Source organism: Equus quagga, chromosome 17, assembly GCF_021613505.1.
Source record: "Equus quagga isolate Etosha38 chromosome 17, UCLA_HA_Equagga_1.0, whole genome shotgun sequence".
In the NCBI taxonomy this organism is placed as follows: domain Eukaryota; kingdom Metazoa; phylum Chordata; class Mammalia; order Perissodactyla; family Equidae; genus Equus; species Equus quagga.
This window is the reverse complement of record NC_060283.1, coordinates 9,400,112-9,427,701: the sequence shown is the minus strand read 5'-3', so window position 1 is coordinate 9,427,701 and position 27,590 is coordinate 9,400,112. Positions and strand designations below refer to the sequence as shown.

The following is a 27,590-nucleotide window of genomic DNA, read 5'->3' as shown; positions in this document are numbered from 1 at the left end:
ACTCTTTCCCTCTGCCCTCGATCCTCCCCCGAAACGGGTGTTCTGCGACCCCTTCCTAGCCTTGGTTGGGGAGCTAGACCCCCACCGGGCATCTTGCGGACTCCATCTTGCGGGGCCACAGCCAGATCGCTGCAATCCTGGTGAGCCGGGCTTTCCTTCCGCAATAGTGGGTTGCACGGAGGGTCCTCAGGAGGCGCCAGAGCCACGGGCCCACTTCGAGGCATGCGATGGAACCTACTACGGTGGCCACCATATAAGTGAAGACATTGGAGGATGCTGCTTTGCCCCACACTGGGATAGTGGTCAGCTTCTCCCGACATCACTGAGGTGTTGGCTCAGGACGGGGAGAGAGTAAGGGAACTGGGGAGGCCCTAGGGACAGAGACCATGAGATGGAGGAGACTATCTGATGGGCTAAGCAGCTCTTGCTGTTGATCAGCCCACAACTTTGGACTGTGGAAAGAGGAGTGGACCTGAGGCAGTCATCTCAAGGTCTGTAACCTTGAGCAAGTCACAACTGCAAGGTTGTTCCCCATCTCCAAAGAGCATGTAGTAGGCTTAACTTCTTGTTCTCTCTCCTAAGGTGCTCCTCCTGTTGGGCCCAGCTCAGTCATGTTTCCCAAACCTAAAAAGGCAGGAAACAGCACTAGCATGGGCCCTGACATCAAGACAGTTGCTGAGGCTGGCCTTGGGGATCCTTGAAGCAGTATTCTGTGCAAATACAACACGGAGCCAGGTGTTGTATCCTAGAGATCCTGGAGTATCCCACAAGGTGGACTACATCCTGCCCTGGCCTCTAGCAATTCCCAGAATTCCCTCAGTAAAAGGGAGAGGGAAGTTAAGAGTTGGGAAAACACAGCAAGAAGAACCTTCACACACCCACCCCCAATGGATGCCACCAGCTTTGCAGAGAACCAGCTCATCCCAACTGCTTTGAATGAATCTGGGCCAAGATGGTGCTTGGGGTCCAGCACCACAAGGAGCCGGGAGCAGTTTGGGTCCCACAAGAGAGAGCGCTACAGCAAGCTGCCTGTCAAGGCTGCAAATGTCATAGAGCTGTTCCCAGGGCAAGCCCCATCTGTACCTCTCTTATAGTCCTTTGTCCTTTCTTTTCCCAAAGACACACACCGCCAACACACACACGCATACATGGCAGAGAACAGCTGAGCCAGGAAGAGCTGAAGAAAACAGCTTTTTATTTGTTACTATAAGAACCAATTACAGAATCCAAGGTTAAAAAAACGGACAAAAGATCTTTATTTCTGAGAATTGGCGTACAAAAGGCGGAGGGGACGAGGGGAGGGAAGGAAAGAGCGAGCATGGACTGGGGTTGATGCCAGCTTAGGGGCCTCAAACTCCAATTAGGAAAGTCCAGACACCGGACAGGAAGAGAAACTCCCAATTAGAAAAAAAAAAAACAGACAGACATGGCAGTAATGGCAGTGCACGTCCCCCTCCCCCAACCAGGTACAACCACCTGATATCTGTTTACTCTTCCCCTCCTCCATCCCCTTTCACAAGGGGAGGCAAAATTTTTCAAAAATTAAAAAACCCTCCCCCCAAAACTGTCCAAGACAACTGTGGGTCCTACCCCCCAAAATAGGTTAGGTTCCCACAATGGGCGAAGTTCCTGCAGTCTGCCCTCCATCACCAGGCATGGAGAAGCACTGGAGGGGACAAGCCTCGTAGTAGTAACACCAGAGGGCGCCCAATCCCTCCAAGGACACACACTCACTTGCTCCCTCCCTCCCTCCCTCCTCACTCCCTTCGATACTAGAGGGAAGGGAGGTTAGGTGCCCTGGGCACCCACTCTCTAGCTTTCAGCCCACCTCCCTTCCCCACAGATGCTCAGTCCTCCAGGACAATGGGCTCATTGGTGCTGGCAGGATGTGAGGGTGCAGGTAGAGGAACTGGGGGCCGCACTGCAATCAGTGGTGGCTTCACCTTCAGGGGCAAGTTGGGCCTACGCGCAGCTCGCCGCATTTCCAGGTGGGTCAGAGCCTTCCGCAGGGCCCTGGCCAAAAAGAAAAGAGAGGAGTCAGGAAGGCTAAGACCCTCAAGGTGAAACCCCACATTCTGCACTGCAGTTCTTCCAGGTAATTCTTTTCTGGCATCCCTACCCTGCACCCACAGTCTTCCTGGAGCTGGTCTTGCTCAGATATTCCTATTTCCCATACCCACCAAGGTAGGTTGTCAACCTCTCAGCCCCTCCCAAGGTGGGCTCCCTACCTGGTATCTTTTGTGGCCACAAACACCACAGGATTGGGGGCATCAGCTGGGTTTAGTTTCTGACGCTTGGCTGCTGGCTGTGAGCTTGAGCGAATCCCTGAAGCCAGAGGCCTTCCATTGGCAGAGAAGGGGACCCCTGCCCCCGCCATCTGGAAAAGGGTGGGGCAGCACAATGAGAGGGGACTCTCTCAGACTCCTATCAAAAATAAAAACCCATTCAACTCAGCTTGGCCCACTCCAACCTGTCAACTCACAGTCTCATAGGGCCGCTTCACCATAATGCCCCCTAGTCCCCGGTTCTGGGTCAGCTGGTTTCTGTTGATGGGTGTCTTGGTACCCCGAGGTGTTTTTGGTTTCAGAGGTGCCTGGGCCACTGCCAGGAAAAAAACAAAAGAAAACTTAGAGAGAACTTTCATCCTTTCTCTTCTCTATGCAGTTTCCCTGGGCATCCCCGAAAGTAGTGATGGGGAGGGGTCTGGCAAACAATTACCAGTATCTCAAAAATCACATGTGAGTGTGACCTTGTCAAATCAGTAGAGTAATACTGGATAGCTTAGGAAAACACATTACTAACCTACAAAAGTACAGTTTGTTAGACTAAATCTCTTAGGATTCAACGGGAAAGAACAAAGCAGGGAGAGAGAAGGTTCTTGATAGGAAAAGGACTGAGAGCTTGACACCACCCTAACTGGTTCCCTGTCCGACACCCGCCCTGTATCCACAGTATGGCTCCCCATCCCATACCCAGATCTTTGACGATAGTTGCCAGGGGCAGTCGCACCAGAGGGTGAATCTTCAATGGAGTCTTGGCGGCCTTAGGAAGTCGAATGGAGCCTGGAGAGAAAAGATGAAAGCTTTTTGAAAAGGCTTCACGATTCAGGCCCTCTTCTAGGGAGGAGCCACATCTAATCCCCTAACAAACCCTTGCAGCCTACTATACCTACTGTAACTAGACATCCAGAGAAACACCCAGTCTCTGGCCAGGGCGACCCTGAACCCACCAGGAGCCCCACCACTCCAGCCCTTACACTCAGCCTTGATGGCATTGGCATTGATAGGGGCGTAGGGTCGTCGGGCAGCCCTCCTTGGCTGTAACAGGTCCCTGCACATGCGTCTGGCAAGACGGGTCAGCTTCGTGGTTTGGAGCAGGAATGTTTGCCTGTTCTTCGCCAGCAGCTTGGCCCGGTTGGCGCTGGTCGTATATGGGGAAAGACTTTGGGCTTCAGGTCTGGACAAATGACTCCGCGAATGTGGCTCCTAGAAGGAGAACATAGGAAAAAGGAAGGACACAGAAGGACACTGAGGCTCCCTTCTTCCTTCCATTCTCTGCAGAGAGCACTTTATTCCTGCCTGATCTCTTTACCGCGATCCAGACCTCCCTGGCTCCCCAACCACTATCAAGCACCCACACACACATCAAACCATCACCACACAAGGAGTTCGGTGTTCTGGCCTTTGCCTAAAGCTCTCATCAATATGCTTACTCCTCTCCCCTGCCTGTCCCCCATGAGTCCTTACTGTGGTGCCCCGAGCAGCCCCCTCAAGCTGGGTTGGGGTCTTCAGTCCCCCGTACTTCTTCCAGTAGATCCAACAGGAAGCACAGAGGCGGCACTGCATGTTGGGTGGGCCCCAGGCGTACCACTGGGCAGACTGTGTGGCTGTAGGAGCGCAGAAAGAAGAAGGAGGTCAGAGGGGAAACATGCCACTGAGCCCTTCAGGTTCACGGGCCAGAGCAGACTTCCTGCCCAGCCCCAGCATCCCTGCCCCTCCCTGGAACTCACTGTGGCAGCTCTCGCAGGTCAAGCCCTTCTGGAATCCAGCCCCATTCATGCCAGGTTTTGAGCCCACAGAGACAATCTGGTTAGGATTTGGCTTCGTGCTAATGGGGGCAGCGGGGGAGAAACCACGAACTGGTCAAGGAAAAGAATCCATTTCTTACTTACAACAAGAATATACAACTATGTACTGGGGCTTTGGGAGTAGGAAAAAAAAAAGAGACAATGGAAGATTGGCAACAGATGTTAGCTCAGGACGAATCTTTTCTGGGGGGGGTGGGATTAAAAAAAAAAAGGAATCTATTTCCACCTTGTCTCTATATTCGGTTTGTTTGGTTTGGTTTGGGTTTTTGTGAGGAAGGTTAGCCCTTAGCTAACATCTATTGCCAATCTTCCTCTTTTTGCTTGAGGATGATTGTCACTGAACTAACATCTGTGCCAGTCTTCCTCTATTTTATGTGGGATGCTGCCACAGCGTGGCCTGATGAGCAGTGTTAGGTCTGCGCCCAGGATCTGAACCTGCAAACCCTGGGCCACCAAAGCGGAGCAGGCAAACTTACCCACTATGCCACCGGGCCGGCCCCTCTATAATATTTGACCCTGCCTCCTGCCCACCTCCAAATCACTGAGGAAAGCACATGTTAGGGGCAGAGAAGGAAAATATGCCCATCTCCCCACCCATCACACTTACTAAGTGGGGATGTACACCTGTTTCAGTTTGCTGTCTGCTTCAGCAGCTTTCAATCTTTTCTGCGGGAAGGAAAAAAGAAAGAAAGAGAAGGATGAGAGCATCTCAGCAGGAGGATGTCATAACTTCAAAGGCAGGGGTGAGCAGGAGGCCTCTGGTCCAACTTCCCTAGCCCAGACCATACCTGCTGAATATAGCGGTCTGTGGTTTTCCACATGTAATAAAACTGGACTATGCTGGCGAGTGACTTCCAGGGTAGCTAAGGAGGGCAGAGGGAAGAAGGATGAGCTGGCTCTGGCCCAGGTCCTGGTCCTCTCACTTGTCGCCTCTTCCACCTCTCCTCCCAGCCCCTTCCACTTACAAAGTCCTGGCGAATATCGTTGAAGTCCTTCCCGTACTTCTCCAAGGCCTCCTCAAATAGCATGGCCTCTGAGGCAGACCATTCCTCCATCTCATCTCGACACAACACAGGGCCCCCCTGGGGCACCAGGGTCGACATGGCCTTAGCCAGGTCGTAGCCGTTCCGTTGCAACGTATCCATTGCATGAAACTACAGGGAAGGTAGGGAACAGTACTGATGACCTGAAACCCTCAGCACCACTCCTCTGCTGCCCTTTAATCCCCCCCACTCCCTCAGAGACATGCTCCTTTCCTGTCCTCAGGCTCTACAGGTCCCCACAAAGCCCAGCCTGCCCAACTACCCACCAACGTCTGCTCACCAGGGTGATATCTCGGGAGGCAGCGGCTGCACTCATGTGCAGGCTTGGCTGCCGAATGGAGCTGCTGCAATCTAGGGCTCTCGCGAAGGTCCCCACAGCTCTAAGGGAGAGATTGAGAAGTCAAGAGAGAAAGAGGAAAGCATGAGTGGGCTGAGGAACTTAAGGCAGATCAGAAAAAAGGAAAGCACCCATGCCAAATAAATAAATAAAGTCCATCTCTAAGAATGGGACACAGAACTATGTCCACCTCTCCCCCAGCCCATCTTCCCCATCCACCCACCCCTCACCGGGCCACCACGAGAAACTGATCAATCTGCCGGTCTGTGAGAGGGTTGTCTGGGTCCCACACCTTCATCTCCATCTTCTGCTGGTTCCGATTATCAGATTCTCCTGGGGAACAGAGAAATGGCATCATCAGGGAAAGGAAGGGAGAATAATCCACGTCTTGACACTCACAACAGCACCTCGTTCCTCCTTGTCTCCTGCCTGGATTCTATCAGCCACCTCAACCCTCAGACTTTTCTGCCCAACTGTGCCCACTTGCCCCTGGCAGGTTCCTAAGGTCCCAATCTGTCAGGGTCACAGCACAGAGCCATGCAGACTATGCACTGTACAACTCCAGGGCACACCATTCACAGAGACTGTGATGTTAAATAACCCAATGGCCAGATGATCTGTCCTGTTGCATACCCTCTGCCAGGCGATCTGGGATCTCAGCTTGGTATTTGCAACCAACTCGGATCTCCCCCTGATCAGCCAGAAGTGTCTTCTGCACAGGGTCAAACACCAGTGAGTAAAAAAAGCAGTCCTGGAGATGGGAAGAGAGAAGGTTAGCAGGGCAGCAGTCCTCATAGGCAGGGGGCTGTTTCCAGAGTTCCCAAGACAGGTAGTCTATCAACCTGTACCTCATCAGTACTACTTTCCTCTTGCCTTTTAGGGCAAAACCCACTCCCCTCCCTCTTCTCCCAATACCTCTTTCTCACCTCCTTTTCCAGGTACTGGCTCAAGATATCTGTCTCATTCAAGAGGGTCACACTGCATTTCCCCCTACAGGAAAGAGGTGAGCAAGCCCCAGGTGAGCTCCTCATTCCCTTTCCACACCATCTCCAATCCACCACCCCCTCCTCTCCACCTTCCAAATAAGTGCATGAGGCCACAGTGGCCCTGACGGTCCTATACCGTATGTGGGTGGCTGGTAACGATTCAAACTGCCGAGAAAGAAAAAGCTCCCGGTGCTTCAGTTGATGTCGCTGCTGCTCTGACACCCCTGGCTGCTTCGATTCCTCCTCAAACTCCCCTGGGAGATCAAGGAAGAAGAAACCAAGTCAGAAACTAATCCAGAAAGAAGCCACCTTGGAAACTCTAGCCCAGGGAAGACATTTCCTGTCTCAGCTGTTTTTCTTATATTCCCGGGGGTACCTATCTTCCACACTCTTAGGCCACCAGCTTTTCCTCTTAACCGTCTCCCCCATTACAAATGCTCCCAACTCTCCATCACCAATGCTCTTAGGCAAGAGGTGCTGAGAGTACAAAGAAGGCCACAGACATACATCCCAAACCCAGGTGCCAAAGCTCAGACACCACTCATACAGCACAAATCAGCCCACACCAGGCCCAGCAAGAATATCACACTTGTCTCTTTCTTGCTAAACCAGCCTGAGGTCCAGAAACTCAATAAGATGAAAAAATATCACACAAGATTGTGTTTACCAGTTCTTCTTTTCAGATTTCAGAAGACTCTTTGCTCTTAAACATAACATGCAATCCTAACTATCCCTCACTTTCTACTTGGCTAATAATAGTTTATTTGTGGGGCTTTCAAGGACAGTATCTCTCAAGCCAGTGCCAACACCTTCCTACCCAAGGAGCTGCAGCTTGCCCTGAAACCTCAGTGAAAAGGGTTAACCTGGCTGGGCGCCAACCAAAGCGGGAGGGGGCAGAAGAACCACAGGCCCAGGCTCATTGGTGCATTGTTCCCAACCTCAGGGAGAAGGGGGTGTGCGGCAGGCTCCGCCCCTCACTGTATGCTCCGGAAACCCTGTGCTAAGGCACGGGGGACCACACCCCCCACACCCCTTCTGATTGGACAAGGCCAAGGTCAGCCCTTGCCAGATGGGGATGGAAACCCCAGAGGGCCAGAGAACTTGGTAGGCCCAGCTCCTCATTAACCCCTTCATGCCCAAAGCAGCCTGAAATAAGGAAAATAATTTAGGAAGGCGAAACAAGAGAAAGGGGAAAGAAAAAACTAAGGGAAACTGAAGGAGAAAAATTTTTTAACAGAAGATGAAAGCATAATGAGAAGAAAGCACAAAAGGAAAATAGAAAGAGGTAAAATGGAGTGGAAGGGAACAGGAGAGATGAGAAAGAGGGAAAAGTGCAAGAAAACTTTCCTAGCTTCCTCTTCTCTCCCTTCAATGCATTCTCACCATCTCCTGATCACAAAATAAGCCTGCTTCCCTGTTATTCAGGCTTCTAAGTACAATCTCTTCCTCTTCACCTTGACCTCCACAGTCACCACCCACTGTTCCAACATACCCAAAACTTTCCTCCAAGCGTCCTGCTTCTCCAAAGCTCTTCCTCAGCCCCTATTTAAATACTATCATCCCTTTTACTCACACCATTCACATATACAAACTCACACACAAGCCATATTCTGGCTTTCCTTATCATGGTCTCTCCACCCTGCTTCCAACACCAACATGTAAAAACAGGCCTCTCTCCAAAGACCAGGCATTTCCCACCCCCAAACTCACGCCCCTGCCTTGGGCATGTTAACCAGGGGAAACACCTGCAGCAACATGCCGTGGCCTCAGATCATGGGGAGGGGGAGAAAGGGGAGCCAGGGGTGGGGTGGGGGTACCAAGACACTCACTGGCATTACTATCAGCCAGGCTGTTGAGGCTACTAGAAATGTCCCTTCGCCGGAAAAGGCACACAACCTTTGCCTCCACATTTCCATTTGCAGTCTAAGGGGGGAAAAAATGGCAGTGAAAACTGGTCATTTGACAACGAAAATGCATAAAGAAGAGACTAACAACAACGAATAAGTTTCTAAGGGATGTACGTAGAAAAACCCAAGAAATTACGAATAAAGAAACTTACATTTAAGATGAGACTTCCAAATCCCTTTCCTTAGGCCCCAAGAAATAGAATAGTAAAGTTCCCACTAAGCTCTCAACAGCCTTTCCTGAATACATCGAATGAATGAATGAATGAATATGAATGGGTACTTAGGATAGGGGCCTCTCTCTCTCTCTCTTTCTCTTCCACTTGCAGTTAGAGACCTCAGAAGAAAGAGACCACTTGCGGGGCAGGACGGGACTCTGCTCCACTCACCTTGTTGAGCTCCTCAATCCGTCTAACCAGGTAAGGATTGCTGGAGGAGTTCTCAAAATAGACGTAATCTGTAGGAGGGGGTGGGGAAGAACCGGGAAGATCAGAGGTGGAGATGGGAGAGCCAGAGCACCGGAGAAGGGGCGGAGAAAGTAGATCTGAGTGGACCAAAAGGCGATAAGGGTCCACGTAGAGAGGACGCTGAAATGTGGAAGCGGAGAGGCTAAAAGAAAATAAGCCATGTCCCACCCCACCCCCCACCCCGACCACCTAGTTCTAAAATCAGATCCTTCACTCAAAAGTGAGCCTTAAGGAACAGACAGGAAGCAGGGGGTTCCCCTGCAGTCCCCATAACCCGGCTATGGAGCTGCACCCCAGTCTCGGCGAAGCGAGCAATTGTTCCCTCTCTTGCAGGGCCCCCACCTTTGCGACCGAGGCGCACAATAACGCCTGGGGAGAGGAAACCTCCCGGCGGCTCCCCCGCAGGTGGCAAAGCGGTCGCCCGGCCCTTCGCGCCCCTCGCCCGCCCCGTCAGCTCCTTCGGAACCACTTTCCCAGCCCCATGCCCCGACCCCGCGGCCCCAGGCGCGGCCCCGAGAGTGCCGTCGGGGCGGCCCCAGCCTCTCCCCGAGTCTCGGCACCCGGCCGCGACGCCGTCCCCGCACCCCGGCTCCCCGCGCTCCCGGTTCCGGTTCCGGTCGGCGCTCGGGACCACGCCGCCGGGTGCCGAGCCTCTCCTGTGCTGACCCCCAATCTCTCCCGCCCCGGTCCCGCAGCCCCTGCTCCCGGTACTCACCCCCCACCCGGTACATGTTGGCCGCCATGGCCGTTCCCGCCGCCGCCTCCGGCCGCACAAAGGGGTCCAGGCGGCTCGCGGGGACAGGGTTCGGCTCGAGGCGAAGCCCCGAGATCGGGGCTGGCGCTTCGCGGAAGTCTCGGTCGGACCCGCGCAGCCGGCACCTCCGCCGCCTCAGCCGTCGCGGTTCATCCCGGCCCGCGCTGTCGCCGCCGCCGCTACCGCCTCACGCCCCGGACGCCGAGGCCGGCGCCGGTCCACTCGGCTTCTTCCGGAACGAGCTCGGCTCCCGCCGGACCGGAGCCAGGCCTCCGATCCCCCCGCCCTCGCCGAGCCCCACCAGACGTTGGGCTCTGCCGGCCGCGGGGAAGGCTTGCCCTGCCCGCCTCGGGGTTCGCCTCCTTCCGGAACACTTTCGGCCGAGCCGGAGAACAAGGCTGGGCGCTCGGCTCAGGTCGGAGAGCGAGACCCTATAGATCGGCTACTTCCGGAAGAGGTTCGGATCCGTCCGGCGAACCGCGGCCCGGCGCTCGGTTATTTCCGTTGCGGCTCGGCCCCTCCTCCGAGGGCGGGAGAGGAGTTGGGCTTAACTCTCTGGTCGCTGGAGCCCTGCTGCTCCGCCCGCGACCCGAAAGACTCGCGCGCCTTTGCGCTTCGCCGGGCTATTTGCAAGCACCTTTGCTTGTTATTTGCATGAACGGTCTACGCTCCCTTACCCTTTCCGCACTCCCCTTTTTCTTCACCCCCACCCCCTTGAGGCCCCAGAGGCGCCCTGCCGCGCCCCACAAAAGGACTGGGAGGTGACTTTGCTTTTGGTTTATTGCCCCTCAGCAGGCGGCGGGAGCCAGGGCCCAGGCTGGGGCTGCCTGGCTCAGCCAGCGCGTCTATACAGTGTGTGCAGGGGTGCCGTTCGCCCCCTCCGGGGAAATGCGCAGTCGGGAATGTCTCGAAGTCGAGGAAAGGGTCGGCTCCTGGTCCTGGGGTATTCGGGTGGAGTGGGGCCGCACCGCAGGGCCAGTGGGTCCCGTCGGGCAGCGGTCACACGTCGAGAGAGGAGGCGGGGGACAAGGATGGGGTTCGAGAGGGCGTGGCGGGCGCCGGCCCCGCGCCCCCGGCGCCCAGCACCCGCCACTGGAAGATGCTCGCGTCCTTGCCGCCCAGGGAGATGAGGTGCGAGTCGTCGTGCGTGAACCGGACACTGGTCACGTGGCTGCCGTGCCCGCCGTACACGAGGCTGGGCGCCTGGGCAGGAAGGAAAGTCGAGTTGCGGCGGCCGCGGAGCCCCGGGCCCGCCTGCCCGGCCCGGAGGCCCCGGGAGGCCTCACCTTGGCGCGTGCGCACGGGTACTGGAAGAGGTGTACTTTGCAGAAGTCGTCGGCTACGGCCACCACGCGCTCGTTGTGGGAGCGGCACAGGGAGTTGATGTCGGTGCCATCCGAGCCGTCCGGCCACACGCCTAGCACAGCGGCCGGCCTCAGCCCGGCCTCCTCCCCGCCGCCACCCACGGCCCAGAGCTGCACCGTTTCCGGAGCTCAGGCAGCCGCGAGGCCACCCACCGGCCGCGTTCCAGGCAATCCTTCCTGGTCCCTAGGGCCGAGGCCGGAGGGGCCTCCTGGGCTGGCTCTGCCGGTTTCTCGACGCCCACCCCTCGACACACGCCCAGCATTCCGAGCCTGGGGCGGGCTGCACCTTGTCCCCACGCCCCTCTCACAGGGTTCCGCGCCTTTGCACCCCTGCTCACCGTAGACATGGAAGCCCAGCACGCAGGTGTAAGTGGCCCACTCCCGGTCTCGGCTCTCATAGCGATTCCTCAGCAGCTTGCAGCCTCCAGCCACGTCCCCTGGGGAGAAGGAGCCCACCCAGCTCAGCTCTAACCCTGCCTCCAGTCGCAAAGATGCCCAGAAGGGAAGACTGGCTTGAGGCGCTGGCATGTGATCTGGTCACCATGGTAGCCCCCAGCCCAGGGCAAACCCAGTGTCTGAGTGCTTCCTGAATTCTCCTAACAGCTTCTCATCAGTTCCTCCTCCCTAGATAAGACAATCCCTCCACACCTGCCCTGAGAAACTTTTCCAAAACAATCTTTGCTTAGTGCATTTTTCAACTCCCTCAAGTCCTGGTGGGAACAAGACAGGGTATAAAACTGTATGTGTGACTTTTTCTCCAAATCACAAAATTTCTCCTATGTGTATAATTCCACCTCCCCTTCCACCCCATGTTCACCTCCCTATCTGACAGGCCCTCCACCTGGGGCTCCCCACATATTCTCCTTCATCCCTCCCAACCAGGAGCCCCTACAAACACAAATAAAACCCACCCTAATTACCCTCTTCCCCTGCCCTCCCCTACTGCCACTCACAGTAAAGGATCTCATAGTCCCCAGAATTGGACATGATGAAATTCCCATCCTTGGACCAGTCAAGGTGAGTGATGAAGCTGGAGTGACCCTGGGAGCAAGGGTCAAGAGTCTAAAAATGTAGCCACCATTTCCCATCCCTTGGCCCCCCCTTGATACATTCGACCCCTTGGAGGAGTTTACTTGCTACGGTAATGCCCCACCCTCCACCCCAGCTTCCTCACCACACAGCGGCCAAAGCGGCTGGACTTGGCACCATCACTGGAAACACTATAGATGTAGATCATGTTGTCATGGGAACCGATGGCCAGGTACAACCCATCTACAAAGACAGTCACTCAGAGAGGGAAAGGCCAAGGACGGGTCTGGATCCAGGGTGGGGGTGGCTCCCACCTGGGCTGTACCGGACCACTGAGAGCTGCTCATTGCCATCAGTGACATCGGACACGATCTCTCTGGTCTCTGTGTCCAAAACCAGCCACCTGGTAGGGAGGGGGGCAGAAGGCAGGTGTGAGGATACCTGTCCCGGGTAGGGTGGGGGTTGGCAAGTTGGAAAGCCTCAGGGACACCCACCGAAAGGCTGTGATATTGACAGAGAGCTCACCACTGAATTCTTATGCTGGGAAATAGGATGGGGCTAAGGGCAGATAAAAGGTGAGGGGCTTCTCATACGTCAGTCTGGGAAAGGAGTACAGGAGCGCCAACAACAAGGGCCTTATGGAGTCTACAAGCCTGTCACTTCCCTGTAAGCCTGTTTAGTCTCCCCTGTGCTCCTCCCATCCCTGCTGCTTCTCTATCCTGAGCTGCCACCTCCTCCACTCACAGGCTTGGAGGGGAGAGTGGCTGGGGGAGGGTGTGATGACAGTAGCCACAGGAGAGCAGGGGAGGCCCAGGCTGCAGGGAGAAGCACTGAGGAGCAGGAAGGTGCAGCTGGGGCTCCTGAGCAGGCAGCAGTCACATTCCTCTACCCCACCATTACCAGAAACCCTTCCCATACCTCCTGCTTTCCCCTCCCAGGGGTCCTGGCTCCCTCTCACCTCCCCGTGTTCAGTCCTACGGCCACAACTGCCCCACTGGGATGGAAGTCAGCACAGAGACCAGTCTCCTGGGAAGGGGGGGAGAAGGTGAATTCAAGAAGGTGACTCTCTAGTGAGGAAACCAAGATGGACACCTTGTCATCTTGGTAATGTGAAAGCCTCCTCCTCCCAAGGAGGAGACGGGAGGAGAGTGACAGCAGACCTGGGGTGGAGGAAGGCTGTCACTGGAGCCTAAACAGGGGGTGATACTCAAAATATTTAACAATCAGAACTGAGGCCCCCCCAGCTGTGCCGCATGTTACCCATTTGTTGCTGGATCAAAGGGAGGCCTGGAGGGTTGGAGGTGGGGGCAGTGCTCAGGGGGCACGGGAGGAATACAGCACGGAAGAGTGAATATTTTAGCCAGTACAGCCATACCAGTACAAACTGGCTGCCTCTTGGGAGCAGAAGGTAAGGGGATGCAGGGAAGGAGTGCTGGCCACAGGAGTCAGGGTGGATGTGGCACTGGGGATCCAGGGAAACAGGGCTCTACCTTGAGGTCGATGCTCCAGGCCAGCGCATGGCCCTCACCATCCCATAAGCAGAGCTGCCGGTCATGGCCGCAGGTGAGGAAACGGTTCTGGAAGGGATGTGTGCAGAGCCCCCAGAGCTCATCCGTGTGACCCTGTAGCAGAGCCTGGGCTGTCACCTCTGGCCGTCTCCACCAGCTCTTCCATCCCTCCTCTCCCACGCCCTTGGCCCCCCAACCTGGATTACAGGGGAGAAACCCTGGGCCAGATCTCCCCTCAGCAACGCATTCTTCGTGGTTCCCACTAGCAGCTCAGAGCCCAGCCCCTCAGCAATGGCCCGCACAGCTCCAAAGTGTTCAGGAATCTGCAGAGCAGTGGCAGAAATTCAGGCCCACTGGCCATTCCTCCTCCCCCTCCCTCCCTTGAACCCAGCCTAGCCCTCACCTCAGCCTCCTGGAGGGCCACCAACCCGGGCCCCCACTGTACCAGCCGGCGGTCCCGCCCGCCACCACTTAGCACCGTCCCGTCCCGCCGGAGACACAGGGCGAAGATGGAACCTTCGTGAGCGTGGGCCTGGGCCACAATCCCATACGTCTCTGTTGGCAAAGTCCTGGGTGGGTCATGCTCTTAGGGTGCAGGGAAATGGGGAACAGGAGCAGCCTAGGCTGTCACAATAGAGTAATAACTCCCAGCTGTTGAGTGCCTACTAAATACTGTCTCTGATCCTCAGCTTTTATTCTCCCATTAACAGACTGAACAAGCAAAGCTCAAACAAGTGAGATAACTTCCTAAAGGCCAGACAACCACTGGCAAAACTGGGATTTGAACCCAGGATCTGGCAGACTCCAAAGCCACAGCTCTTTCCCCTTTGCCATGCTGCCCCCTACCCTTCTCGAACGGCCCCCCAAAGGGCCCACACTGGGACCTACCGACAACTGTCAACTCTCAAGGTACAAAGATGGGAAGTCCTCTCCTCTGTTCCCACAGACCCTCTGAGGTGCTAGACTTCCCAGATGCCACCCTTCACCACATACCTTTGGCCCCGCCCCTGCCTGGGGTCCTGGAATCCGAGAGGCTCCGGCCCCAGGTGAGAATGTTCCCCTCTGAGTCCCCAGTGAGAATGTCTCCATCCGGGAGGAAGACAAAGCAAGGGATAAACTTGGGTTTCTTGTATTTCTAGGGGAGAGGCGAGCAGGGGGCAGAGGTCAAAGGGAAGGGTAAGGACTAAAAGTTACGGCACAGCTGGGAGTTGGGTAGTATTATTAGGGTCTACAGTCCTCAGACCAATACTTTCATCCGCATTCTGCCTCTCCCACCCCCCTGCACCCATCCACGCCTCACCCCAAAGACACCCTGTTTCCGAGTGAGGGTCCCATTCCCAGGAACCCCTACTCCACCACTCCAGTTCCAGAAGTGGACGTGGGACTTCCCGCTGGTGACAATGCAGCTGCTGTCACGAGGGCTGAAGCCAACGGCCAGGACTGAGTCATTTGTACTCTGAAGGGAAGATAACAGATTCAGCCTCCCCGAGCCCTGAGCACCCTCATTCTACTTGGCTCTCTTCAATTTGTATTCTAACAGGTGGTCTGCAGAAGCTGAGAATCCCCAGGACAGCGCATCCTTCCAGACCTTGGTCCCCTAAGAGCACTACTGTCGGTCATGACGATTAGTCACCCTATGTTAATGCCTAACACATCATCCCTCATGAGGGGAGAACTTCTGAAGTCCCCATTTCACAGCCTCAGAGAGGCTAGGCAGCTTGCCCCAGGTGACCCAGCCGGAAAGGCAGTAAATGGATGCGTAAGTGTGGAGCTCTCTGCACTCCACCACCCCTACCTCCCCAACCTCAGGGTTCCTCCAGGCCACCTGGACTCCTCACCTTGATCTCAGCCAGCTTTGTGCCCCGGCTGCAGTCCCACACTGACAGCATGTGTTCATTGGAATCATCCACCACACACAAAAAAGCACCCTGATCCTGAGAATGGAGGACACATCGAAGGGGCTGAGTGAGGCTCAGAGGTCTAGGGTTCACGGTTATTAGGCAAGGGGGTCCCATCACAGGTTAAAAGGGCAGGAGAAATGGACTTATGTCTCCTTCTCAGGAGAAGCAGCCAGGTGGGGTTCAGGAAGGCCAAAACTTCTGAGGCTTCCCGGTAAAGTGCAAGAAGGGGGTTCCCAGACAAGGAAGATAGGGGTCTAGAGGCTTTGGGGCCAGCTCACCGCAACTGAAAAGGCCAGGGCCCCCACACCCCTCTCGAAGGCCCCCAGTCCAATCTCCTGCAGCTTCAGCAGCGTCTCTGAGTCCCAGACGTGAACCACAGGCTGCAGGGGCTGGTGGAGGAGGAGGGGTCAGGGGTGTGAAGGAAAGCTGGGCTGGAATCTCATCCTGTCTGCCTGGTGTCTCTTTGACCTTACCTTTCCATCCTTATCCACTCCAGCTGTCTGTCCTGAGGCTACACGGACACCATCAGGGTGAACAGCCAGGCTAAGTAGGGGAGGAGACACTCTAGGGAAGGGGGTCGGTCTCTCAAGACCACCCAGGACACCTTCTCTGTGCTCACGGAGCAGCAAAGCAACTCTTCTCTCCTGCTCCTCTACACCCGCCCAACCCCTCTTCCTGCCAAGCCCACCACCCCTGTGCCCACCCCCAGGTCCCGGGACCCTCACCATCGAACGCAGTCCGTGTGCCCCCGGTAATGTCTCTGGCCGCCACCTCCAGGACCCCCTGGGCCTCCCCCAGGCCGGTACAGCACCACCACACAGGCAATAAAGTAAACCACCTCCCCAGAACGCAGCACAAACAGATTAGAGCGGGAGTCACGACCCCGGTACCCATAACTGGAGTGGAGGTCATGGTCAAGGAAAGGGTCAGATCAAGGGCAGGACGAGGAAGCGGGGAGAAGGACAGAGCTTCTGGCTGGCAGCATTGGCAGATGATGGTAGGGGAGGATTCAGAGGGCTCCTTGACCCTGCAGACCCAGCAGGAAATCATAAAAAAGGGGCTGGGGGGGGGGGGGTCCCAAGATGGGAAAAGTGGTTCCCATGGGACTGGAGGGGGCAGGATACACCCAGTCAAGGCTGAGGGTCTCCGGGGGTGGGCCGCTGGGCAGCTCCTCAAGGCTGCGGATGCCAGATGGGATGTACATGGTAATGGGGCGGCCACGAAGGAACATCTTCACTGAGATGCCTTCTACAGAGAAAACAGGGGCGGGGGGAGGTTCGTGTCAACCAGCACCCTGCAGCCTCCCTTCCAGGAAAGCCAGAAGAGAACTCCACCCACCACACCTCACCAGTCCCCCAAAATAGCTCTTGGGGCTATAGCCCAAACCCTAACTCTGTCATCCAAGTTCTTCTAGAGCCCTCTCTACATACCCAAATTGTAATTGCTCCTCCGAGATCCAGGACCCCCAGGGCTGGAGAGGGGGTCTTTCCCTCCGCGGCTGTTGGGAAGACAGAAAAGCATAGATTGGAGTCAGGTCCCAAGACCTAAGTAGGGAGGGAGAGGACGCAAGACAGGAGGTTACTCCAGAGACCACATCACCTCTGCGGCTTTTAGTTTGCATTCTGAGTGTTCAGGGCCCGAGAGTAGATGGGGACTTTCGGCTCCATTTAAGAGATGAGAAGTTTGAGGCTAAAGGGGCTGAGCACACAGCACAAGGCCACAAAGCTTGTAAGAGGCAATGCTGGGTGACAGAGAGAAGAAGCCAGAAGCCCTTTCCTCCAGCCCGCCAGGCCTCTGGCTGTTGATTCCCCCATCTGTCAAGTGGGACAAAAGTGAACCCAGAATGTACAGGGATCTGGGAGGTAAGCCAGAAAGTCCTCCTCTCGCAAGAGGAAAGTGACAGGTGAATTCCAGAGATCACTGTCACAGATGATAATAAGGTGACACCTCTTCAGAGAATAAAGGAGAGACCAAGGATAGGGCAGAATGAACACTCAGGTGTCCTGGGACCTGTACAGACTCTGAGACAACTGTGCTCAGCCACCAGGATCTCTCCTTGGACTCTAGAAGCAAAGCCTAGCAGACTGGGGTGAGGAAGGTGGGCTGAAACTCTGAAAACAGTATTCCATGCAAATCATGGGAGCTTTGGGAAAAGCCTCTTGGAATCTTGGAAGGTATGCCGTGATAAGGTGGAAAGGGCAGGGGAAGTGGAGTCTGGAAGAAGTGAGGTTGAATCCTGACTCTAGCTGTGTGACCCCAGGCAAATGACTTACCCTCTCTGAGCCTGCTTCCTCACCTGGACAATGAACAGCATGAGACCACCTACCCCCCAAGGATGTCGTGGGGACTGAATGAGATGGAGAAGGTCGAGGGTTTGGCACAGCGCCGGGTACACAGCAGGCGCCCCAGGAGTGCTTGTTCCTTTCTTCCTGTTGGGCAATGAGGTCCCCCCACCCCACCCAGGGAAGTGAGGTGAGGGATGTGGAAAGTCAAGAGCCTGAGCGTGGGGCGGGCAGGTTGGGGGGGAGCCTCGCCCACCTCTCTGTGCTCCCTGAACGCAATAACAGGTTGGCCGAGGAAGCTGCCTTCCGGGAGAGTTTCTGTCGAGGCCGCTCTGAAGGGGATGAGGAGGAGGAAGAATTTCTCCGTGGCCTGGCAAGAGCACAGTGAGCAGGTGAAGGTCAGTCCCTCTAATCAAGCTCGCCAACCCTCCCACCCTTCCCAGCCTCTGCCACAAGACGCTTACGTATCAGCACGCTGTGGGGGCTGCACAAGCCTGAGGATCCCCGGGGGGCCAGGGGAGCCAGTGCCGCTGCTGCTACTGCCCCCTCCTTCAGACTGTGTCCCACTAGGCTCTTCACTGCCCCCCTGAGGGGCTGGGGGCCCGTTGCTCAGGCCAGGGGGTCCAGGGGATGGCTCCATCTGCACCTCCGTCTGGGTGCCTCGGCTCACCAAGGAGGGGCTGCATGTGGGTGGTAGTCCTGGGGGCGCTGCAGGGCTGCTGGGGAGACAATGAATCAAACCCGATGCCCCTACAGGCCCCAGGAAGAAGGAGGAAGAGGGTGTGGCGATATGCATACCTGTCCATTGTAGGAGCTGGTATGCCAGCGTCCTGCAGGGAGGTGGGGGGTGCCTGCAGCCGCAGCAGGCGAAGGGCTTCCGCCAGGGCCGCCTTTACCAGCTCCATCTCCTTCTCCTGCACCTGAAGCCGCTGGCTCAAGGACCGCAGGACCTCCTGAGCAGGGCCCTCACCTGGGAAAGGGGCAAGAAGCACTCAGAATGTGCCCACCACCAGAGGAAAGGGCTGAGGGCTTCTCTCCCCTCAACTTTGCATTTGTCCAATAGGACTGCCCCCTTCAAGCAGCCCCAGGCTTGGGGCTCGCCCAGAGGGGAGGAGATGGGTGGTAGAGGATCAAGAGCCTCCTTGTGGCAAGGCAGGCAAGGAACCTGGCAAAGCTCCCTTCCTGCTGCCATTCCAGCCTCCGCAAAGACAGGGAGTACCATGGAGTACCGGAGGAAATATGGAGTACTGCCGAAGAACGTGGGAACCACAGAGGGAGGTGCAGTCCTGGTGAGGGACGACAGGCCCAACCCAGAGCAAGCTCGGGTCTCCAGGGGAGGCAGAGAAACTGAGCAGGGGGAACGGGAGAGAACGGGGGACCCAAGAGTACAGTCGTCCTGAGGACTCAGTGGACCAGGAGAGAACTAGAATGACAGGTATCAGTGGAGACAGAGTCACAGTGAAGGGCCCAAGGTGACAGAGGGAGTCAGAAGTAAAAAGACCCGAAATACCAGGAGAAAAGGCCCAGAAGAACATAGGAGGCAGGGAAACATCGAGGGGCAGGATGACGTTGGGGAAGTCCGAAGTGACGGTAGGGGAACCCAAGTAAGTAGGGGAAGCGACCTGAGAACAGTGGAGGATGCTCAGAGCCCCTGGGGCCGAGAGCACGCGGGGACGCCAGCAGACAGCCGTCGGGCACTGGCGGCGCCCGACCGGCCGGGCGCTCCGGGAAGGAGCACGCCGCCCGCCCCGCCCCGTACTCACCGGGCCCCCCGGCCCCGTCCATCCGGCCCCCCGGCTTGCTCCGAGCGGCGGCGGCGGAGGAGGCGTCTAAGCCGCTGGGGCCATGGCCAGGGAGAGGGGAAGGGGAAGCACCCCGGGGCGCGCGCGCAAGGGCGCCGTGCCACCCCCCGGGGGCGCTGTCGGGCGCGGGGAAAGGGCCTGGAGGGGGCGCTGTGGGGCGGGGGCCGCCGACTCCGGGGCCCACCGGGGCCTCGGACTCTCCCGGGGCCGCTCTCGGCTCCCGGGGGTGGGGTGGCGGGGCCGTCCCGGGCCCCAGCGCCGCAGCACAAACAGGCGCCGGACGCGGAGCCGCCAGGAAGCGCAGGAGGGGGGGCGGGCCGGGGTGGGGGGGGCCGGGCCGCCTGGTAACCCCTCCCTGTCCGGGCCTCCCGGCTTAGCACGCGGGCGGGGCCAACCCGCTGACCCCCAGGCCGTCTCCAGGCCTCCGCCCTCCAGGCCCTTCCGGATCCCCGCCCCCGGATTCCCTGGGGACCTGGGAGACAGCGCGGGTCCCGAGGTCTCCGCCCCCCAGCCCCTAGCCCCTCGGGCAGAGCCGACCAGCCCTCCCTCCCCACTTCCGCGAGGGGGCAGAGGCGGGGTCACGAAATAGGCCCTCTGCCTGGGGGAGGGACTTTTCCTAAGGGGCAAGGCCAAGGCATCCCGAATTGCGGCTGGCAGGGGACAAGGCGGCGAGTTATTAAGGCTGGGGATGGGAGGCTGCCCAGGGTATTGGGGTCAGGGTGGCATTAGCCCAGCTCAAGCCGAGCTGGGCTGACTCAGCATCCTGCCCCGGCCAATCCCCAGCCCTGACAGCTCTGCTCTCCCTTGGGTAGAGATGGGAGATGGCGCCGGTGTTGCCCCTGGTGCTGCCCCTCCAGCCCCGCATCCGTCTGGCACAGGGGCTCTGGCTCCTCTCGTGGCTTCTGGCGCTGGCTGGTGGCCTCACCCTCCTCTGTAGCGGGCATCTCCTGGTCCAGCTGTGGCACCTTGGCACCTTCCTGGCTCCCTCCTGCCCATTCGCTGCCCTGCCTCAGGTTGCCCTGGCAGCCGGTGCAGTGGCTCTGGGCACAGGACTGGTGGGTGCAGGAGCCAGCAGGGCCAGTCTGGATGCGGCTCAATACCCTCCCTGGCGAGGGGTCCTGGGCCCACTGCTGGTGGCTAGCACTGCTGGGGGCGGGGGGCTCCTGGTCCTTGCCCTGGGGCTAGCCCTGGCTCTACCTGGGAGTCTGGACATAGGGCTGGAGGAGGGCCTGGCGACTGCCTTGGCTCACTACAAGGACACAGAGGTGCCTGGACACTGTCATGCCAAACGGCTGTTGGATGAGCTGCAGCTCAGGTACCACTGCTGCGGACGCCATGGGTACAAGGATTGGTTTGGGATCCAGTGGGTCAGCAGCCGTTACCTGGATCCCAATGACCAGGACGTGGTTGAGTGAGTGATTTGCTTCTTCCCTCCTCCTCCTCCTCCCTTGAAACCCCTCACCTGGACAGGCCATAAATAGAGCATAGTGGTTGGGAGAATGGGTTACAGCTCTGTCATGTATTAGCTGTGTGACCCAGGGCATGTTACCAAACTGCTCTGGCTCCATTTCCTCACCTGTGAAATGGAGATGGTAATAGTACTTATCATAGGGAGTTTTGTGAAGATAAATGAATTATGCATGCCTAGCACCCAGTAAAGCAGTCAGTAAACATCTTACTTTTTTCCCTTCTCAACTCCTGTGCCCTGCAGCTTCTCCCCAGGCCTCTTATCTCCAGACGTCCTAACACCCTGCCCCTCCCTTTGCAGCCGGATCCAGAGCAATGTGGAAGGCCTATATCTGATTGACGGGGTCCCTTTCTCTTGCTGCAACCCCCACTCACCCAGGCCTTGCCTGCAAAGCCAGCTCTCAGACCCACATGCTCACCCCGTCTTCGATCCCCGACAACCCAACCTAAATCTCTGGGACCAAGGATGCCATGGTGTGCTGCTGGGGCAGCTGCAAGGGTTGGCAAGCACACTGGGCAGCATGCTGGCTGTCACCTTTGTGCTGCAGGTAAGTCAGCAACGTGTCTGAGGCCTCCCTCCATCTGGGCCTCCTCACTGCCTCACTGGGGCCCCTGGAACGGCCAACCCTCACTGACCTCTTTCCCTTGCTTTCCCCACAGACTCTGGTGCTCCTGGGCCTGCGGTACTTGCAAACAGCACTGGAGGGGCTTGGAGGAGTCATCAATGGGGAGGGAGAAACACAGGGCTATCTCTTTCCTAGTGGGCTGAAAGGCATGCTGAAAACAGCATGGCTAAAGGGAGGGGTTGCCCACAGGCCAGCACCTGAGGAGGCCCCATCACTAGAGGCCCCTCCTAAGGAGGGTCTACCTGAGGCCTAGTGGCCTAGAGCTTGGGGTGGGCATTGGGAGGGGGGGAAGGGGAGGGATGGACAAGACAGGAAACCTCACAACTCCTTACCAAGGCTCTCGGGGAGGGGGGGCCCTGGGATTAGAGGGGTTAAAGATAGTCAGTGAGCTGGACGGGGGTAGGAGAGAAAACCTGGTATCCTAGAGCCCAGCCCCTGTGGCCGAACCACCAGGGAACAGAGGAAAACAGGGCAATGACAAGGACTGGAGATTGCTTCTGGTGCACAGACTCAATAAAGCTTTTGGACTGAAGCCACCGATCTCTCTCTTCATCTGGGTTGGGGTCCCTGAGAGAACTGATTTCTGTCTGATAGAGAAGCCAGGATGACAAAGTTTGGACCCTGGTAAGGATCAGAGTGCAAGAACCAGATGTGGGAAGCGAAGGAAAACAGTGACCCCTCCAGGTTGAGATTTTTTATTCTGGAGGTAGGAAGGGGGTCAGCATGCTCAGGTGGGGAGGGTCCAGCCCAGCTCCTCCAGCCCCCCAGTGCATGCCCAGCCTCAATAAGTTACCCAGTTACTCAGGCGCCCTCCCTCCTGAGTCTTTCTGTCCTTTTGCTCCGCCCCAGACAGGGCCAATCTGGCTCAATACAAGGGCCGCTTGTCCCCAGCCTGTGGGCAGTGCCACATGGCAGGCTGGGGGAGGGGAGAAGCAGCTGGGCTACGCCCTGGGGCTGAAGGGGCAGAGGGGCCGCCCCTGGCTCTGAGGGGTCAGGACTTGGAAAACCACATCCTGGGCAGGCCAGAGGCTCAGTCCCCCAGCTCTGTGCCTGATGAGGTGGGGGGCGGGATGGGGCCGCCATCACACCTCAACGGCTGGGTCTGAGCCTCGGCCCTGCCGCTGTAGCTGCTCCTCTTGCTTCATCTTGGGCTTCTCTGTCCGCGTATGCCACACCAGAACCTGTCCCGGGAGGGTTTCGGTTAGAGCCAGGCCTGGCTGGAGCCAGGCCTCTGGGGCCCTCAGTGTAGAACAGATTCTCCAGCCCCTTTACAAACCAAGTGTTGGCTGCAAAGTGTGAAAGGGCAGGGTAGGGGGAGGCTTTAGTATTCCTTAAATGGGGCCTTACCCCTTCCCCTCTCTGCGCCACATGGGTACCCAGGACTTGGGGAGACACAGTGGCAGGAGACCACTTTCCTTCCTGGCTCCCAGCTTCCCCTTCAGTAGAGTAAGCAAGGTTGAATCTGGGCTCTGGAAGATCCCTCCTGGTTCAAACAGCCATCTTTTCGTCCTTCTCCCCAGGGCCTCACTCCCACTCTTCCCATCCCCCATCCATCCCAGAGCCAGGTTTCTGTGCCCACCTCCAGCCCCTTACCCGAGTGCAGTTGGCAGCCCGTGGCTCTAGGTCCTTGGGATCCACGAGGTGGCTCAGGAGACTGCTCTCCAGGTGGCCCCGGGGAGCAGCAGCATCAAACTGGGCATTGGGCTTAGCCAATAGCAAGGGCAGGGCAACAGCGAATCCCGCCATATCCAATGGGAAGGGCCTGTTGGGCTCCCATGCCGTGTGGAAGCCCACGACCCGACCATCTTGTACCCGAGGGCCCTCAAATCGCAGGCCGCCCACAAGCCCAACTGGCCACACTGAGACACCACGGGTCCAGCGCATCTAACAGAGGTCAGGAGAGAAGAAACGGGGTAACCCAGGGGATAGCGAGCATCAGGAAGGACCACTTGGGTCACTCTGCCCTATTGTTCCCCCCTCCTCATCCAGTAGCCTGGACCAACAGTGGTAACCAAGGCAACAGATGAAGCTGGCCCCACTTGGCCTCTTTCCCCATCCTTATCCCAGTGCTCACCTCCTCAAAGAGTTCCCGGCTGTAGGTGTTGTCATCGTCAGCAAAGTAAACAACTCCTCGGGTCCCCGGCGGGGGTGGGTCCTTCTCTCCCCCTACGGCACCCCCTCCACCTCGGAGCCAGTCCAGAGCCCTGTTCCGCTGCTCGACACCACGGGGCCGAACCCAGCCTGGCTCGCCCTCCCGGAGCCGCTGGGCCTTGGGGGTGAGAACGGCCAGGTGTGTGAAGAGGAGGCCAGAGGCAGCCAGCAGCCCAGAGACCAATGGGGTGGGGCTCTCAGCGTCCTCTACCAGTAGCCAATGCAGCCGGGGCACCAGGCTCAGCGTCTGGGACAGCCGCACCAGCTCCGCCTTCTGCACCAGCCTGCAAGGGGAGAGATGCAGCAGAAGGGAGAAGGGTAGGCACCATTTGCCCACTCCAGCCAGTATACATAGCTTCTCCTGGGCCACTTCTAGCATCCCACATGACCTTTCCCCGACCAATACCCAAATTCCCTTTCTTGCCTGTCAATGCTGACAACTGCCCTGTTTTTCCAGTCCATGTCTGTCACCCACCTCAACCCCAGGGCTCTGACTGTGGGGGGCTGTAAGTTAAGGACATAGGCTTTGGGGTCATATCTGGGTTTGAATGCCAGCTTTGTAACTTATTAGGTGAGACATCTGGGGAAAATGGCTCAATCTCCCCAAGCCTCAGTTTCCTTGGCTATAAAATAAGAATAACAGTACTTCATAACAATTTTGTTTTAAAGATTAAATAATGGCTTTCTAAGACGCCAGTAGGATGAGGTTCTCTTCCTCCTCTGTTTGGGTTTCCAGGTAGAAGAATTAGAGGAGCCTCTTGGCTTATCCCTCTCTAGGAGAAGATGATTTATCTGAGTTTAGACAAGGAAGTGGGAAGGTCTGGCCCAGTCTCTTCTAGGCTTCTTCGTCCTCCAGATGGGCCTGCCTGCCCAGGGTTGATGGTGGGTGTGTACATGTGCAGGAGGAAAGAGTCTAAGAGCTGCCTCTGCCTAAATGGGTCAACATTTGATTCCAGGGAGCTGTTACCAGGCCCTTTGGCTACAGATCCAAAACCATATTCCCCAGTTGGTCCGTATCAGTAACAAAGCTACATTTTAATTAAAAAAAAAAAAGAGGAAAGCACTTATCACAGCGCCTAGCAGAGAATAAACACACTGCAATAACAACTGGCGTAACTGTTTCTAGACCCTGGTATGATTGTAGGGCCAAGCGCTTTTCTACTTGAATTTAGTAAGGGGTTCTCAAACTTTCTCACCAAAGGATCCCTAAGGAGAGAGAGTGAACTCAGTGGCAAGCTCAAAATTTCTTTGCAACTTTATTATTCTATCTTAAAATTTCGCAGGAATTTTGTATTCTGCTTCACAGTACACCCCTGTCCATTTTAAGAGAACCACCACCATTTTCCCACAAGTCTTTGAGTTAAGATGTATTTCATTTATCATGTTGTTTGGCATGCCCTAGTTTGAGGAATATCCCCTGGCCTAGGGCTTCCTCAAACGCCTTATCATCCACCCCAACTTCTTGGTCCATGCAGGCCTCTTGAGCGCACCAGAGCCCATACCTGGCATAGGTGGGGGTAACAACATAGATAGTAGGCAGGGCCTCAGGTTCAGGGGGCTGGGCAGGGGCAGGGGGTGGGCGACGGAGATCGGCTTGCAGCTGGGAAATCCTCAGATCCTTCTGCCGAAGCTGCTCTGCTGCGGCCCGCAGGGGAGGGAGGCAGTCACATGGCTGGCCTGGTCCCAGGAAGCAGGGTTGGAGGCAGAGAACCACAGCATGTTCAGCATCCCAAAGGGCCATACCTTCTCCTTCAACTCCTAACCAATGCAGGAATCTCCTCACAACTTTGATAACAGCATTTTCTACACCTCTGGTGGTGGGGAACTCACTGCCTCAGTTAGCAGCCCCTCTCAAACTTTAATAAATTCCATCCGTTACAATTTTCATTTGGACACTGTGCTGATTATCTGCCTCCATCCTTTCTACCCGCTGTTCCTAATTTTGCTTTCCGGAGCCATAAAGAACAAGTTGATCTCCTAAAACAGGACAGTCTTTCAAATACCTGAGGATCACGCAGTGGCTCTGTCTCTAAATCCCTGAATAAGAGGCAGGGTTGAATCTGTTCCCTCAGCTGTGTGACCAAGGACTCATTAAATTAATTGATTCCATCATTGGATAAATATTTATTGAATGCTCCTCCCGGGAGGCACTGCCTTAGATGCTGGGGATGCAGCAGGGAACAAAACAGACACGGTTCCCTGCCCTCATGGAGCGTTGAGTTGAGTGAAGGAGGCAGACACTGAGCAAAGAAATTAATAAAACCATTACAAACTGTGCTAAGGGCCATGAAGGAAACAAATAGGATAGAGAAGACAATCCAGAAAAAGAAGAGTTATTTTTGCTAAAGTGGTCAGGGAAGGCCTCTCTGAGGCGGTGACATTTGAGCTGAGACCTGAAGGATGAGAAAGAGGCAGCTGGGAGAAAAGCACCGCAAGCAGAGGGAACAGGTTAAGAGCTGGAGAGAGCAATGAGCGAGGGTTTTCGAGAAACTGTCATGAAGCCGGTGTGGTTGGAGCAGGGAGAGAGAGATGGGGGAAGGAAATGGGGTTGGAGAGGCAGACGGCGGCAGGATCATGCGGGGCCTTGCAGGCTCTGGGAAGGAGTCTGGATTTCATCCGAGGTGCGGCGGGAGCCACGGCGCGTTCTAGAGGGGCGCGCGTCCGGCGGCCGCAGACGGCTGTCGGAGGGCCGAGCGGATGAATGGTGTCTGCACGGGGGTTCATCCCCAGGGCGGGATGCACGGCGGCGGGTGCCCTCCGGCCAGCCCGCCGCACCCCCGCCCCGCCCCGCTCACCGAGCTGCACCAGCGCGTAGAGGAGGCCGGCGATCGACACCAGGAAGTAGGCGAGAAACACGTTCTTCAGCTTCAGCTTCATGGCCGTACCGCCGCCGGCGCCGGGGCAGGCGGGGTCCGGCAGGGAGGAGGGGTCCCCGCCCCCCTCCCGCCAGCCTGCAGACCCCGCCCCTGCAGCGGCCCCGCCTCGTGCCCCGCCTTCCTCGCGCTCTTCTCTACTGGCTCCCGGGAGCTGGGGCTGGCGGAGCCGTGGCCCACTTCCGGTCACCCTGCACACCCCCAGGTTAACTTCCGGTCCCACAGCTTGGTTCTGGGAACCACGGGAGTGGGTGACGTCACATCCGGCGTGCCAAGCGCGCGAGGCCGGCGGTCAGAAGCCCGGTGAGAGCACGTGGGAAAGACTGAGACCTCCCACTTGACCTCCAGGCCCTGTCAGTTTTCTCCTTATATTCATTCATTCATCCGTCAGTCACAGTACGGAGTAACAGTAGCTCAATAAATACTTGTTACACTAATGAATGAAGTCTAGGGCCTATCACGTGCCAGTGTGCTGGGTGTCATAATCCTCACCATAAACTTTTGATGGATGGTACTGTCCCAATTTTAAAGACGAAGGTTGATAAAAAAAAACAACTATGTAATTGCCATTGTGCAATTTTCTCCTGTGTCCTTTCTAGACACCTAACTCTGGGATCTGTACTGTTTCCTCTGGCCCACATTTCTTCAACAGACAACAAAGGGGCAGGGGCAGGGATGGGGTGCCAAGGCATGAGGCTATCTCCCCAGGAAAGCGACTGGAAATATTTCTTGGACTGAGGAATTCCATGAACACATCCCCTACCTCCTCACAGGCACAAGTCATCCTGAGCAGTCATTTTTCCTAAAACAAACTTGTTTCTTATAATATAGTCACTAAGACTTGCGGTCAGTCTACAAAATGGAGAAAACTATTTCCCGTCACTAAAACAATGGGAAATCTTTTTTTTTCTTGAGGAAGATTAGCCCTGAGCTAACGTCTGCTGCCAGTCCTCCTCTTTTTGCTGAGGAAGACCGGCCCTGAGCTAACATCCATACCCATCTTCCTCTA

At 56.6% G+C, this 27,590-nt stretch overlaps 4 protein-coding genes across 10 annotated transcripts; 1 reads left to right on the top strand and 3 right to left on the bottom strand.

The window, feature by feature from the left end:
* Positions 1 to 1,178: 1,178 nt before the first annotated feature.
* MTA2 (metastasis associated 1 family member 2) lies at positions 1,179 to 10,003 on the bottom strand. 2 transcript variants are annotated; one of them, XM_046643278.1, is made up of 18 exons: positions 9,540 to 10,003; positions 8,747 to 8,814; positions 8,283 to 8,376; positions 6,590 to 6,707; positions 6,394 to 6,457; positions 6,101 to 6,218; positions 5,698 to 5,800; positions 5,411 to 5,510; positions 5,053 to 5,241; positions 4,876 to 4,950; positions 4,695 to 4,753; positions 4,010 to 4,107; positions 3,747 to 3,886; positions 3,257 to 3,485; positions 2,973 to 3,062; positions 2,483 to 2,601; positions 2,229 to 2,377; positions 1,179 to 2,013 (listed from the first exon to the last, which is right to left on the bottom strand). In XM_046643278.1, exons 1-18 carry the CDS (start codon positions 9,565 to 9,567, stop codon positions 1,848 to 1,850), a joined length of 2,007 nt encoding a protein of 668 aa, XP_046499234.1. In that variant the 5' UTR covers positions 9,568 to 10,003; the 3' UTR covers positions 1,179 to 1,847. The 2 variants fall into 2 exon arrangements, with proteins under 2 accessions (XP_046499234.1, XP_046499235.1); XM_046643279.1 differs by lacking the exon at positions 9,540 to 10,003 and adding an exon at positions 9,167 to 9,269.
* Positions 10,004 to 10,340: 337 nt separating this feature from the next.
* Positions 10,341 to 19,975, bottom strand: EML3 (EMAP like 3). 5 transcript variants are annotated; one of them, XM_046643275.1, is made up of 22 exons: positions 19,426 to 19,779; positions 18,461 to 18,632; positions 18,127 to 18,381; positions 17,919 to 18,032; positions 16,811 to 16,878; positions 16,505 to 16,628; positions 16,106 to 16,276; positions 15,854 to 15,923; positions 15,659 to 15,769; positions 15,318 to 15,413; positions 14,780 to 14,935; positions 14,473 to 14,614; positions 13,883 to 14,034; positions 13,677 to 13,802; positions 13,462 to 13,593; positions 12,930 to 12,997; positions 12,286 to 12,374; positions 12,117 to 12,214; positions 11,896 to 11,983; positions 11,281 to 11,379; positions 10,865 to 10,995; positions 10,341 to 10,781 (listed from the first exon to the last, which is right to left on the bottom strand). In XM_046643275.1, the coding sequence occupies exons 1-22, from the start codon at positions 19,445 to 19,447 to the stop codon at positions 10,578 to 10,580; spliced, it is 2,688 nt and encodes an 895-aa protein (XP_046499231.1). In that variant the 5' UTR covers positions 19,448 to 19,779; the 3' UTR covers positions 10,341 to 10,577. The 5 variants fall into 5 exon arrangements, 3 of the variants coding, with proteins under 3 accessions (XP_046499231.1, XP_046499232.1, XP_046499230.1); XM_046643276.1 differs by having other exon boundaries at positions 18,127 to 18,378; positions 19,426 to 19,777; XM_046643274.1 differs by lacking the exon at positions 10,865 to 10,995 and having other exon boundaries at positions 18,127 to 18,378; positions 19,426 to 19,975.
* Positions 19,976 to 20,158: 183 nt separating this feature from the next.
* Positions 20,159 to 22,197, top strand: ROM1 (retinal outer segment membrane protein 1). Of its 2 annotated transcripts, none has more exons than XM_046643281.1 (3): positions 20,159 to 20,779; positions 21,233 to 21,479; positions 21,592 to 22,197. In XM_046643281.1, the coding sequence occupies exons 1-3, from the start codon at positions 20,286 to 20,288 to the stop codon at positions 21,808 to 21,810; spliced, it is 960 nt and encodes a 319-aa protein (XP_046499237.1). In that variant the 5' UTR covers positions 20,159 to 20,285; the 3' UTR covers positions 21,811 to 22,197. The 2 variants fall into 2 exon arrangements, with proteins under 2 accessions (XP_046499237.1, XP_046499236.1); XM_046643280.1 differs by having other exon boundaries at positions 20,159 to 20,875; positions 21,592 to 22,184.
* Positions 22,198 to 22,236: 39 nt separating this feature from the next.
* On the bottom strand, positions 22,237 to 26,761 carry B3GAT3 (beta-1,3-glucuronyltransferase 3). Its single transcript, XM_046643283.1, has 5 exons — positions 26,504 to 26,761; positions 25,211 to 25,385; positions 23,632 to 23,992; positions 23,151 to 23,441; positions 22,237 to 22,738 (listed from the first exon to the last, which is right to left on the bottom strand). The coding sequence occupies exons 1-5, from the start codon at positions 26,583 to 26,585 to the stop codon at positions 22,640 to 22,642; spliced, it is 1,008 nt and encodes a 335-aa protein (XP_046499239.1). The 5' UTR covers positions 26,586 to 26,761; the 3' UTR covers positions 22,237 to 22,639.
* Between the last annotated feature and the right edge of the window lie 829 nt (positions 26,762 to 27,590).